Source organism: Myotis brandtii, unplaced genomic scaffold, assembly GCF_000412655.1.
Source record: "Myotis brandtii unplaced genomic scaffold, ASM41265v1 scaffold58, whole genome shotgun sequence".
NCBI lineage: Eukaryota > Metazoa > Chordata > Mammalia > Chiroptera > Vespertilionidae > Myotis > Myotis brandtii.
Genome location: NW_005370176.1, coordinates 1,808,777 through 1,822,418, shown reverse-complemented (window position 1 = coordinate 1,822,418; position 13,642 = coordinate 1,808,777). Strand labels below are relative to the sequence as shown.

The following is a 13,642-nucleotide window of genomic DNA, read 5'->3' as shown; positions in this document are numbered from 1 at the left end:
TACAGCCAGAGGCTCTTTCAGTGACTGAACCTGACCGGCAGCCAGCAGGCAGAGGCAGATAGAGCCAGATCTCATCAGGGTGCCTTGGGACTTTTGCTGACCTGCCCCCAGGTCCCGTGCTGCTAAAAGCCAGCCTTGGTACACAGTAGAGGCAGGCATAAACTGTGGATTGCAGGTAACTCCAAACAGGTAGCCAAGGGCCAATAACAGGCCAAGTCTTACATTGGCCTACACCACAGTCCTTCCCAAGAGGTTAAGAACCAACACACCCAATGACTAGCTTTGGACAACATCAGAGCAAGATCCACTAAGTTTCACAAGTAGCATATCCAAAGAGAGATCTCAGCAGGCACCAAACCCTGCTGAGGTGAACTCTGATTCCTGTGGTCAGCACCTGCACAATAGCTCACGCACCATGGTCAGGGTTGAACCTCACAGTCAGCCAACCTGAGGGTCGATTCCACGCAGGAATGGGCCAATGGCAATAATGACTCAATTACAACAGGAGGGCCCACATAACCCACCACATGGGACATTCCTGGAGCATCCAGCCAGGTGATCATGGAGACTGCACCACTGGACCCTACAGGACACCTATTACATAAGGCCACTCCACCAAGACTGGGAGTCAGAGCAGATCTATCTAATACCTGGCACATAGAAACAAACACAACGAGGCAGCAGAAATTGGGAGACAAAGAAACAGGCCCCAAATGAAAGAACAGGAGAAATCTCCAGAAATTTGAAGGAATAATGCTACCTGATATCAAACTTTACAAGGCCCCAGTAATCAAAACCATATGGTACTGGCATAAAAACAGACATATAGATCAATGGAATAGAGAGCCCAGAAATAAACCCACACCTGATAGTCAATTAATACTTGACAGAAGAGGCAAAAACATACAATGGGGTAAATAGTCTATTCAATAAAAGGTGCTGGGAATATAAGACAGATACATGCAAAAAAAAAGAAAAGAAACTAAACCACCCTTTTATACCATACACAAGAATAAACTCAAAATGGATTAAATACTTAAATGTGAGACTCAAAAACCATAAAAATCCTAGAACAGACATTTCTTGTAGCAATATTTTTTGTAATATATCTCCTTAGGCAAGTGAAACAAAAGGAAAAATAAACAAATGGGACTACATCAAACTAAAGAGTTTTTGCACAGCAAAGGAAACCATCAATAAGTGAAAAAACATCTCACTGAATGGGAGAACATAGTTGCCAATGATACATCTGATAAGGGACTAAGAACTTATAAAACTCAATACCAAAAACCAAACAATGAAATTCAAAAATGGACAAAGGACCTGAATAGACACTTTTCCAAACAGAACATTCAGATGCCCAATAGAGATATGGAAAAATGCTCCATGTCACTAATCATTAGAGAAATGAAAATTGAAAACACAATGAGGTATCTCCTCACACCTGTCAAAATGGCTATCATCAATAAATCAGCAAACAAGTGTTGGCAAGGATGTGGAGAAAAGGGAAACTTGGTGCACTGTTGGTGGAAATGTAGATTGGTACAGCCACTGTGTAAAGTAGTATGAAGATACCTCAAAAAATTTAAAAATAGAACTACCGTATGACCCAGCACTTCCACTTCTGGGAATTTATCCAAAGAAACCTCAAACACTAATTTAAAAGAATATATGCACCCCTATGTTCACTGCAGTGTTATTTACAACAGACAAGATATGAAAGTAGCCCAAATCTTGGAAGTATCCCATCAGTAGATGAGTGGATAAAACAGCTATGGTACATTTACATAATGGAATACCACTTGGCCATAAAAAAGAAGGAAATCTTTCCCTTTGAGACAGCATGGATGAACCTGGAGAGCATTATGCTAAGTGAAATAAGCCAGTCAGAGAAAGACAAGTACCATATAATTTCACTCATAATGTGGAATCTAATGAACAAAATGAATTATCAAGCAAAATAGTGGCAGACTCATAGAGAGCAGGCTGACAGCTATCAGAGGTGGGAGAGTGAGGGGGTGGATGGATTGAGCAAAGAAGATTTAAAAAAGAGAAAAAACTAAAAAATAAAGGTATTTGGAGAGATTTCTGCTCTCATTAAGATAAGAGTAGCTTTTAAGGTTTCTATCGTCCAATCTATTTCTCGTCTAGTATACCACACTGCCACACATTTAAACCAGAAAGACATGATCTGAGGTGGCAGTAGGGTAATATAATTTCACATAACAATCTTTATGATAGCACTTAATACCATAATTATTTTTACTAAAAAATAAAATAAAATGATGCCTATGTATATAGAACTATTTTTTAACTTAGAAATTTTAATCTCTGCCATACAAATACAATAAATTTATTAAAGGAATGACTGAGTTCAGTTTTTTATGTCTGCAAACATAAAACACTCTACTAAATTATCTTAAATCAGTTTATCATCAATCAAAATGGACATGACTCAATTGTGGATAGCTATATCTTTAAACATAATTAGATGCTTTGTTTTCTATTTATTACCATCCTCAAACCACTACCAAAATTCAAGGTAAAATTAAACCAAAGCCATCAAAACAGACAAATAGATGAGAAGAAAATAAACTTGAAATACCAAAGGCCAAAAAATTTTAATATCTTGTAATACAGGGTGGGGCAAAAGTAGGTTTACAATTGTTTGTGTGGAAAATAATACAATAATAAATAATAATACAAGAATAAACTCTGAGTTTCCCATACTCAAAATTGTAAACCTTTTGCCCCACCTTGTATGTTTAAAATGTAAATGTTTAACATTCTGAATATAGTTATGATTTAGGAGGGAAAAAAGCTGCCTGCCTACTATGAAAGAAATTGTCCTCTGCATAGAATAAACAGGAGGGAGTTAACCAAAAGAATTTTTTCCATTAAAGAAGAGGAAATAAACAAGGCAAACCTCTTCCCTTTGGACAAAGGGGGGGGGGGAGAAAGGTGCAAATCACTGATCTAGAGCATCTGTGCATAATAAACTCTACTTTCTCACTGCAAAATTACATTTTCATATAATATAATTGCGGATTCTAGCCACCTTTGCTTCAGTGAAGTGATGTTCAAATATTTTTTTGCAAGTAAATGAAAATTATAATGATTGTTATCAGTCACAAAACAGAGAGAAAGGCAAACAAGTCTGTCATTTGATTAGAGTCCTGTTACTTTGGTAAAAGCTTGGCCATCCTGAAACTCTGAAGCCTGAGTTATTCTGGACAGTTAAATATTCCAGACTGCTGAAATTTTACCTTCTAAATTACCAATTTTTTATTTTATAATTTGTTGTAAGATTCTCTATTGAAGTATACCACATTCTTTGCTTAAAAACAAATGTTCTAAACTACAAAAATATAACACAGAACTGTTTTAAACACTTCAATAATTCAAAAGTGTAAATAAAAAAAGTTCCTTCCCTTACCATCCCCCCTCCAATTCCCCAGAGGGTAACTGCTATAAAACAACTTGGGTGTATCCTTCTGTACTTCTTGAGAATACATACAAATTTTACACATAATTTGTATTCAAAAACTAGAATAAGCAAGCAGATTTGCTATACATTCAGTTCTACAACTTGCTTTTTACACTAATAGATTACTAGTAAATAGCCTTTAAGTTTAAATATACTAGTATACCTGATTTATTTAAACTGCATATTCCACAGTATTTTTCATCATTCCCTTACTGACAGGTACTTTAGACTGGAAACTCTTTTTAATCTGTTTTTAATAATATTTTAATATTTTTTATTGTCATTTCACACTGCCATCACTGTATTGCCTAAAGTATTTCTTCTCTTCACTTCTATTAGAAAAGTTGGAATCCAAAGAACTTACTGTGCTAGAATTGAGATCTATTTAAAATTAAATGAGGAAAAATTTTTGTTCACATGTGAATACAATATTGATTGCTATTTTAACTTTTCAGAGGTCCTTAATGCTTCTAGATTCTTGAGGGGTAAAGTTCCAAGAGTGTAACTTCTGGACAGGTGAAATATCATCACTATTACTATTAATATGCTAATAGGCTCTCTGTTTATATTCTCAAATAGGAAATACCTGCTTTTAAAAAAAAACAGAGGAAGCAAATGGATGAAGAAATTAACATGATGCCACTCTTTCAGTAAATGTCCTAATAGTATGTGCATCATTATAAAAACATCTACATATATAAAAGGCTAATATGCTAAGTGTCCCTCCTACCATCCGACCAGTCTCTATGACGCACGGTGACCACCAGGGGGAAGATGCTCAACACAGGAGCTGCCAAGCTGCAGTGACTTGGCAGCGCCAGTCCTAGGGTACGCACCCCGAAACCAGAGAAAAGGGAGCCCAATTCCTCACAGGGCCACACAATTCCACCTTCGGCTGTGGGTTATGTTGTTGCTGGGGCACTGTCGGCCTCAAATCTGGTTTACTGCACACTTGCATTTGCGTTCCACACCCTGAATGACAGCAACTTTACAGAGTGCCCTCTCGCACTCCAAACCCCTCAGGGGATGTTGGAGAGCCGGTTTCGGCCCAATCCCCACAGGCCAGGCTGAGGGACCCACCTGCCAGAGGGACCCCACAGACGCCCTTCGAGCCACAGCACCACCCCAGGTGCAGCTGGCTCCAGGGCATGTCCGGCCAGTCTCTCCCAGTCCCACCCCCCGTGGCCACCTTCTAATTAATTTCCTTTCAATATGCACAAATCCATGCACCAGGTCACTAGTTATTAATAATCTATTCATCATACATGTCTAATTTCATCCCTAAACCTAGTCAGTTGATTGTATAAACCACTACTATTGTAGTTTATCATGTGGTTTCTCATGCTACTATCAACCCCTTCCTTCTGCTATCCACTACCTTAAATTTCTCTTGAGTAACTAGCCCTCCCCCATCATTAGCTACAAATCATTCTAATTATTCTCACCCCAGTGAATTGTTCAGGATAAGCATATAACCTACACAGGGTTAGCATGACAAAAAAAGAAACCCTTGCTGGGACTTCTGGAAAAAAGAAACTAATACAAGCTTGCACTCTGCTTTCCTTCTATCACCCTCTTCTCCCTTCCTTCATTTTTTCCTTCCCCCTTCCCTATCCTCTATCCTTCCCCAAATGCACAATAGAGGAAAAAAAAACATTATTCCTCACCAGGATGTAAGGATATAAAGATATGAAATCTAGAGCTAAGAGGGCAAAAGGAATGGTACTTCTGAATGGAACCTGAGGCTAAAGGCAGCAAAGGGGAGGTAGAATCCAAAACTGGAACCTGGACACATTTGACCCCAGAATAAAACATGCCTGGAATTTTTATTTTATTTTATTTTATTTTTATTTTTTTAAAATATATTTTATTGATTTTTTACAGAGAGGAAGGGAGAGAGATAGTTAGAAACATCGATGAGAGAGAAACATCGATCAGCTGCCTCCTGCACACCTCCCACTGGGGATGTGCCCGCAACCCAGGTACATGCCCTTGACTGGAATCAAACCTGGGACCTTTCAGTCCGCAGGCCGATGCTCTATCCACTGAGCCAAACCGGTTCCGGCCATGCCTGGAATTTTTAGTCTGTGCGCCTGTTTAGGTTGGATTTTCTGTCAGTTGAAATATAAAGAATCCTAACCCTATACCTAGAACCTTGTACTGATTTGTGTCCAGTCTTCAGACTTCAAGTACAATTTCTATTAAAAGTTCCAGCAAAACTACTTGTCAAATTGTGATCCAACAATGATCTTCTACTACAACAAAATCTTGAAATTAATTCCATTTGTTTTAAGACTAAAATTTTCCCTTTAAAACTTTTATCTTCTGGCACATATTCCAAAATCAGTAATATATATGATTTTTGACAGAAAGAAACTCAGCTAAGCACATTCAATTTCCAAGTCATAAAAACTTAAAAAAAAAATGAGAAACCGAAGAAATCTTCAATGCTTTAGAAAGATTACTAAAGCAAAAAACTACAAAGGAATAAACTGCAAAGTACAGAATTTATACCAGGAATTTTTCTTTTTACTGGCATTTTGCTTCCTGACTGTAGGATTTTAAGTATCTTTCGGAATGAAGCTACTTATGATTTAATTAAATCGGTAATTAAAACAAGCCAGTTACCTAATTCAATCTACTTCAATGAAAAACAGAATTTAACTTCTAATATATCACATTTACCTAATATCCAACTATTTTTATTTTGTTTATTTATTTTTTTGTTAATCCTCACCTGAGGATATTTTTTCCATTGATTTTTAGAGAGAGTGGAAGTAAGGGAGGGAGTGGGGATGGAAGAGAGAGAGAGAAACATGAATATAAGAGAGACATCAATGGTTGCCTCCAACACATGCCCCAACTGGAACCGAACATACAACCCAGCGACGTGTCCTTGAGCGGGATTCAAATTTGTGACACTTCGATGAGTGGGCTAACACTCTAACCACTTGAACCACATCGACCAGGGCACACCCAACTATTTTCACATGTAATTTCACTTCTGAGAATTGAAAAAAATTTTAACTTACCTCAATTGTTTCGCATAGTTCTGTTCAATTTCTATCCTCTCTTTAACAAATTTGGCATATCTTTCCAAGAAGTCAATTCCCCATTGTGTATGCTTGTCTAAGCTGTCGAACTGATCCTAGAAAAGGTAAGAGCACAGTAAAAAGTCTAATTTTATCCACAAATGCTTTAACAAGCTTCTAATATTCATCCAGAGAAGCAATGAAGTAAAAGAGGGGGGAAAAAAAACCTAGGCTCTTCTGCGGGTCCGCACCCACCTCATCCTTTAAGTCCTACACAGAAATAGGTTCCTCAGCATGAATCATGCTACTTTATGCCTGAAGGCCTTTACACATGTGGTTCTCCCTAGCTGCAACGCCCTCCCCTAGTCACCTTTTTGCGCTTTTATTCCTCTGTTGAGATTCAGTTCAGATACTTTATCCTCCAGAAAATGGCCCTAAATTCACAGATTGGGATAAGTGGCCTTTATCTGGGTCCCAAGGCTCCCTAAAAATTCCTATCTTTTTCATTTGACATACTATATTGAGGGCAAGAACCATGTATTACTCAACTCTGAGTTACCAAGGTATTAGCACCATGGCTTGCCTGGTACCACAGCAGGCACTCAATGAAAATTGGCTGAACAGAATCCAGTATTATCTGGTTTCATATTCTGGGCTCTACACTTATCAGATATCTGACCTTGGGCAAGTTACCAAGGCTGTCTGAACTTTTTCCATCTTAATATGGGAGTCCCATCACCGACCTCAACAGGATTATAGTGATGTCATTAAATGTTCTGAAATGCAATACACACAATACTAATACTGTACGAATAAATCTTACAAGGCTCTTTCAATTCTCAAAAAATATTCCCTTCTACCCGTTGCCTAAGAAACCATCATTTCTTATCCCTTAATAACAATCTCCAAATTAATAACTTGGTGCTATCTCCCTCACCCATAGCTCAAGTCTACAATGCTGATAACAGATTAAAATATCATTTCTTCCTATATTCTAGGTTTCTTTCCTAAATTACCCATGATTTAATCACATTTGTTATTTACCTATGAATTTCCAAGTCTTTGCTTTTTATCTCTTTCCCTATCTTATTTCCTTAAATCATTTTATTTTTTTTTTAAATATATTTTATTGATTTTTTACAGAGAGGAAGGGAGAGGGATAGAGAGTTAGAAACATCCATGAGAGAGAAACATCGATCAGCTGCTTCCTGCACACTCCCTACTGGGGATGTGCCCGCAACCAAGGTACATGCCCTTGACCGGAATCGAACCTGGGACCCTTGAGTCCGCAGGCTGATGCTCTATCCACTGAGCCAAACCGGTTAGGGCTCCTTAAATCATTTTAAAATTCCACTGGTAAAAGTAAATACTCTCTAAACAGCAGCGATACAATTTATCTGCCTATTATAGTTTGGTATTACCACTCTAATTCTATTCTTTCATACAATTTTGTCAATATCATTTGGCTTTCTAAGTAGACTTAAAAATAGCAAGAGGATGCACTGCTCAGTAAACTTAATATGGAAATGTCTTTCAAATTTAAAAACTCCCAACAAAAAAACAGTGCAAGAAAAAGAATAGTCTGAAGTTGAAATAATCATCCTTCGTTTTTCCAAAAGGTTCAGTTTCTTGCTACCCGTTGCCTAAGAAACCATCATTTCCTATTCCTTAATAACAATCTCCAAATTAATAACTTGGTGCTGTCTCCCTCACCCATAGCTCAAGTCCACAATGCAGATAACAATTAAAATATCATTTTTTTCTATATTCTAGGTTTCTTTCCTAAATTATCCATGGTTTAATCACATTAGTTATTTACCTATGAACTTCCATATCTTCCTCAGCAAATTTTATATTATACTTCTCTATCTTCTGAAATTTCCAAATTTATTACAACCCTCTCCCCTATCAGTAAAAAATATGAACAAATACTTCTATTATAAGTATACTAGTGGCCCGGTGCATGAAATTCATGCACTTTAAAGGGGATTAATTAGAGAAAATATTTTAAAATTGCTATTTGCCCTTTCTCTATAATAGAAGTGTAAGAGATTAAAGAAAATTAGTAAAATGTATATGAAAAGCTTCCTCCTGTCAGAGTCTGGGGCGCGCCGCGGGACCCAGAGTCAAGTCCCTGCCTACCCTCGGCGCCTCAAAATCATGCAAGATCCAAAGACCCAGCCGGCCCCACCCCCATTGAGCGAGATCCAGACCCGGCTGGCCCCCCCCTTGTCAAGCCCCACCGGGCGGGGGGGACAGGGGGGGCAGCCTCAGGTCCCCTGACCTGGCGCCAGGCAGGGGGTGCAGTCTCAGGACTCCCATCAAGCCCCATAGGGTAGGGGGCACAGCCGCAGGGCCCCCGTCAAGCCCCGCAGGGTGGAGGGGGCACAGCCTCAGGTCACCTGCCAAGCCCCAGCCTCAGGTCCTCCAGCACACCCTCAGGTCCCCCGGCCTGGCGCCGGGGTGGGGTGCGCAGCCTGAGGTCCCCTGTCATGCCCCACCAGGCAGGGGGTGCAGCCTCAGGTCCCCTGCCCTGGCCCAGAGTCATACAGCCTCAGGTTCCTGCTGATTGCTCATTAAGTCTCGTTACAGGAAATCAGCCTCCACTGTGGGTGCAGCCATCTTGTGTTACGGAAACCCCACGTCCGCTGTAGGCCCTGCCATCTTTGTGACGGCGTGCCGGTCAATTTGCATATTCCCGCTTCATTAGATAGGACTAGAGGTCTGGTGCACGACATTCGTGCACTGGGGGGGTAGGGAGGAGCCTCAGCCCGGCTGGCGCCCTCTCACAGTCCAGAACCCCTTGGGGGATATCCACCTGCCGGGTTATGCCAGAGAGGCGCACATCCCCCAAGGGGTCCTTAGCGCTGCCATGGAGGCGGGAGAGGCTTCTGCCACCACCACTACACTTGCCAGCCATGAGCCCGGCTTTTAGCTGGGCAGCGCTCCCCCTGTGGGAGGGACTGACGACCACGGGACAGCTCCTGTATTGAGTGTCTGCCCCCTGATGGTCAGTGTGTGTCATAGCAACCAGTCATTCCGCTGTTCAGTCAATTTGCATATTAGGGTTTTATTATATAGGATTTCTAATTTATATACACTGTACTATTATGAAATCCACAAAAAAATGAAGTAAACATTATTTTTAAACGTTACTTTAAACATTATTTTTACTTATTTAACAAACAAAAGTCTCTCGGCCATGACTTTTTAAAATACTAACAACAATTTTAGTAAGAGCAATGACTTGGCTATGACTCATTATTTCTAAAATCTTGGTTTAATACTTAAAGGAAAGCAATCCGAAGGCCTTGGCTTTAAACGGTGACATTTAGTTTCTAGTGATTGTCACAGCTAGGAAACAAATGACACTTCACAAAAATAAAAAGAGCTGAGGGAAAAAGTTCACTGTTGACTGCATTTTCCAATTCCTTAATCAACCTTATCCACCAATGTGGAAAGGTCTATGTTAAAATATGCTACTAAATGTCCATGATGTCAGGCTGTGATTTTTACAAACTAATCAGAAAACATTGCATCTTTACATTTTTAATAAATAGTTTCAAACTCCACTAAAACTGACTGTGATATAATTTTATGTGTCAATTTGGCTAGGCCATGCTGCCCAGATACGTGGTCAAATATCCTGGGCCCACCCAGCATGGCTCAGCGATTAAGTGTTGGTTGAGGGTTGACCCATGAACCAGGGGGTCAAGGTTCGATTCCCGGTCAGGGTACATGCCCAGGTTCTGGCTCAATCCCCAGTGTGGGGCTTGTGGGAGGCAGCCAATCGATGATTCCCTCTCATCATAGATGTTTCTATCTCTATCTCTCTCTTTTCCTCTCTGAAATAAATTAAATAAATAAATAAAAATGTTTAAAACATATAATATATATATTATCCATTTCATTGCCTTAATTATTCCCTCAGTTCCTTTTCCAACACATTCATTCTAACCACAGTTTCTGTGAAATATATCTCCCATTTTATCGTCTCATATTTAAATTTAAGAAAGTTCTTATTTTCTGTATCCTTTAAAATTATTTTTTAAATTTGTAAGGTGTTTAAAGTTATTTTACCATATTCATTTGGGGACACAAGAAAAACATTTTAAATTAAAGCTGGCATTTTTTTAAAAAAGTTAAAACTGGCATAAAAATAACTATTTATGCATTTAAAATGTTATAATTGTTTTAGAAGTCACTACTTAATATTCAATCCTTGTGTTTCTAAATACTTTGACACAGCCTTGCATCCAAATGAAGTTCCAATAAGGTATTTTTGGTATAACACCAAAGGTCACAACTGTTTAAAAAAATACTTTCTTCACTAAAAAGCAGAATAATGACTTTGCTGTCCTAGTTTGGTCTTACTCTATGGCTCTGCTTTGCTGCCAAAGTTTCTCCAACACTTCTGAATACCGAAGCACTGCCAAAGACATTTTTAAGATCTAACACAAATGACTTTTCTCAGTCTTTGATTCATATGGGACTGTAGAAATTTTCTTTGTGTTTAAGTTTCACGGAACCAAGAAATCAATTTACAACTCAGGATCAACAACATCTACCTCCAAAGTAAATTGAGAAATATTTTAAGTTTTAAAAAGTCAACTTATTAATTATTTGCATGTTTCCTCATGGTTTTGCTTTTTTGAAAGACAGATGCAAACTAGTATATTTAAGAAACTCACTTGCTATCTTAACTTTTAATTAAAACTTTAATTAAATTCTAAATTAAGCTCTTAGTTACTTCAAAATCTATCCAGGTGCTCCTTCCAATATCCTATTGCATATTTTTTTACTTCTCTTCCCATGACATTCTCCTCTACTCTACCACCATTGTCATTAGCAATAACTACAAGGAGGTGTTAAAGGCTTAGAGGGGGCGGGGCGGGTAGTTCCCTTCCCTCTTTTGCATTTATAATTTAAATCAGTAAGCACCAAATATATGACAAGACAAAAATAATACAATCCTTCAATTTCTCCAAGTATGGTTACAAATGAATACACAAAAGCTCTTAATCAATAGAGCCATGTTTCTTAAAGGCAATGATTTAGCAGTTCATAATAGATTCCACATAAAGAATAAAAAATAACGTAAGAAGATGATGGTGAAACTATGAGAATGTGCCTCTCAAATTTCTAACCACAGGAAGCAGAGCTGACAGGGCTGCAGTTGTTCCCACATAATGACTGAGAAAGGCAGGGATAAAAAGACAGATCTGGTTCAGGGAGTCCAAGGACTCTTCTGACAAGTGAATTTGGCTCAAGGTCTCCCCAAAAGCCTTGCCAAACTCTCCTTAAAATTTCCCTGCAACCTAAGCTACTCCTACTCAATCTTCCTTCCTTCCTCCCTCTCTTCCTCCATCAAGGTCAGACTTGGCTTGTGGTCTTACAGCTTTTTCTGCTTCTGGCTCCCTCTCCATTTCCTCTCCCAGGTATTACCTCTAATGAGTTCTTGGTTTAATCCCATTTGGGTGGCTATTTCTCAGAGAACCCAAATTAGCACAGCTGAAACTTCTTTAAATGCAACAAATTCAACTTAAATCTTTGGAAACAACACCCCATCTCTGAAAATCAAAGGGGTTCTTTTATACCATCCTATATAATAAAAAGGTAATATGCAAATTGACCCTAACAGCAGAACGACTGGGAATGACTGGTCACTATGATACACACTGACCACCAGGGGGCAGACGCTCAATGCAGGAGCTGCCCCCTGGTGGTCAGTGCGCTCCCACAGGGGGAGCTCTGCTCAGCCACAAGCCAGGCTGACGGCTGCCAGTACAGCGGTGGTGGTGGGAGCCTCTCCCGCCTCCTCAGCAGCACTAAGGATGTCCGACTGCAGCTTAGGCCTGCTCCCTGCTGGCAAGTGGACATCCCCCGAGGGCTCTCGGGCTGCCAAAGGGATGTCTGACTGCCAGCTTAGGCCCGACCCCCCGGGGAGCGGGCCTAAGCCAGCAGGTGAACATTCCCCGAGGGGTCCCAGACTGTGAGAGGGCACAGGCCAGGCTGAGGGACCCCCCCATCCCAAATGCACAAATTTTTGTGCACTGGGCCTCTAGTGTTTCTAATAAGGCTAACAAGCACAATATCACTGAATAAAGCAAGAGGGACAATAGACAAATTTGAATACAATGTAACTGCTTCTCGTCCTCTACCTTGCTCTTGTTCTCAAAACAGCAACAAGCTAAAAGTCCTTCAGAGAGTAAGATAGGAAATGAACCAACACAAACAAGATCATTTGGGACCTTTTCCCCTCAGTTAAGTGTCACTTAGGTATAATTCTTCACCATCTCTACTTTTGTGCTTTTTTCTGATAGTACAACAAACTAAATAACATTTTCACAAACCTTACACTATACTTTATGCTATTAAAATATTTGGATCTCACTTGTCCCACTATGGCAGGGTTTTAATGAATGTACTAAAAAAAGGTTTTGAAGTCAAGTTTAGAGTTCTACTGTAGGTGTGTAAAGCTACCTTTTAATTCATTAAAACTCTAAAATAAAAAAATTAAATTTGCTATTATTCAAAGTCATGTGCTCTTTTGTAAAGTAGAAATTAAAGGGACATATAATTCCAAATATAAAGCTACAATAAAACAAAGATATTTCTAAACATGGCGTTTACTGAAGTTGATTAGTTATGTCAACAGATGCCCAAGATCTGTTTTCCCCTTTTTAAAAAATTTTTAACCTGTAGAGTTTTTACTAATCCTTACAATGTCATTTTTTAAATTGCAATGAAATACACATAACATAAAATTTAGCATCTTAACCATTTTCAAGAGTACTGTTCAGTGACAAGTACATTCACACTGCTGTGTAACCATAACGACTATCCATCTCCACAATTCTTTTCATCTTGTAAAACTGAAACTTTGTACCCATTAAAAAATAACTCCTCACCCTAGCCGGCTTGGCTCAGTGGACAGAGGATCGGCCTGCGGACTGAAGGGTCCCAGGTTCGATTCCGGCCAAGGGCACATGCCTGGGTTGCGGGCTCCATCCCCAGTGTGGGGTGTGCAGGAGGCAGCCAATCAATGATCCTCTCTCATCATTGATGTTTCTATCTCTCTCCTTCTCCCTTCCTCTCTGAAATCAATAAAGAAATATATTTT

General features: G+C 39.3%; 1 protein-coding gene across 3 annotated transcripts in view; it reads right to left on the bottom strand.

The window, feature by feature from the left end:
• The window catches only part of FNBP1L (formin binding protein 1-like), a 64,699-nt gene that overhangs the window by 48,420 nt on the left and 2,637 nt on the right, over positions 1–13,642 (bottom strand). For all 3 annotated transcript variants that reach the window (XM_005878985.2, XM_005878986.2, XM_014550040.1), the window contains exon 2: positions 6,520–6,635. In XM_005878985.2, the coding sequence (XP_005879047.1) occupies positions 6,520–6,635 (116 nt within the window). The remainder of the gene's footprint in view (positions 1–6,519; positions 6,636–13,642) is intronic.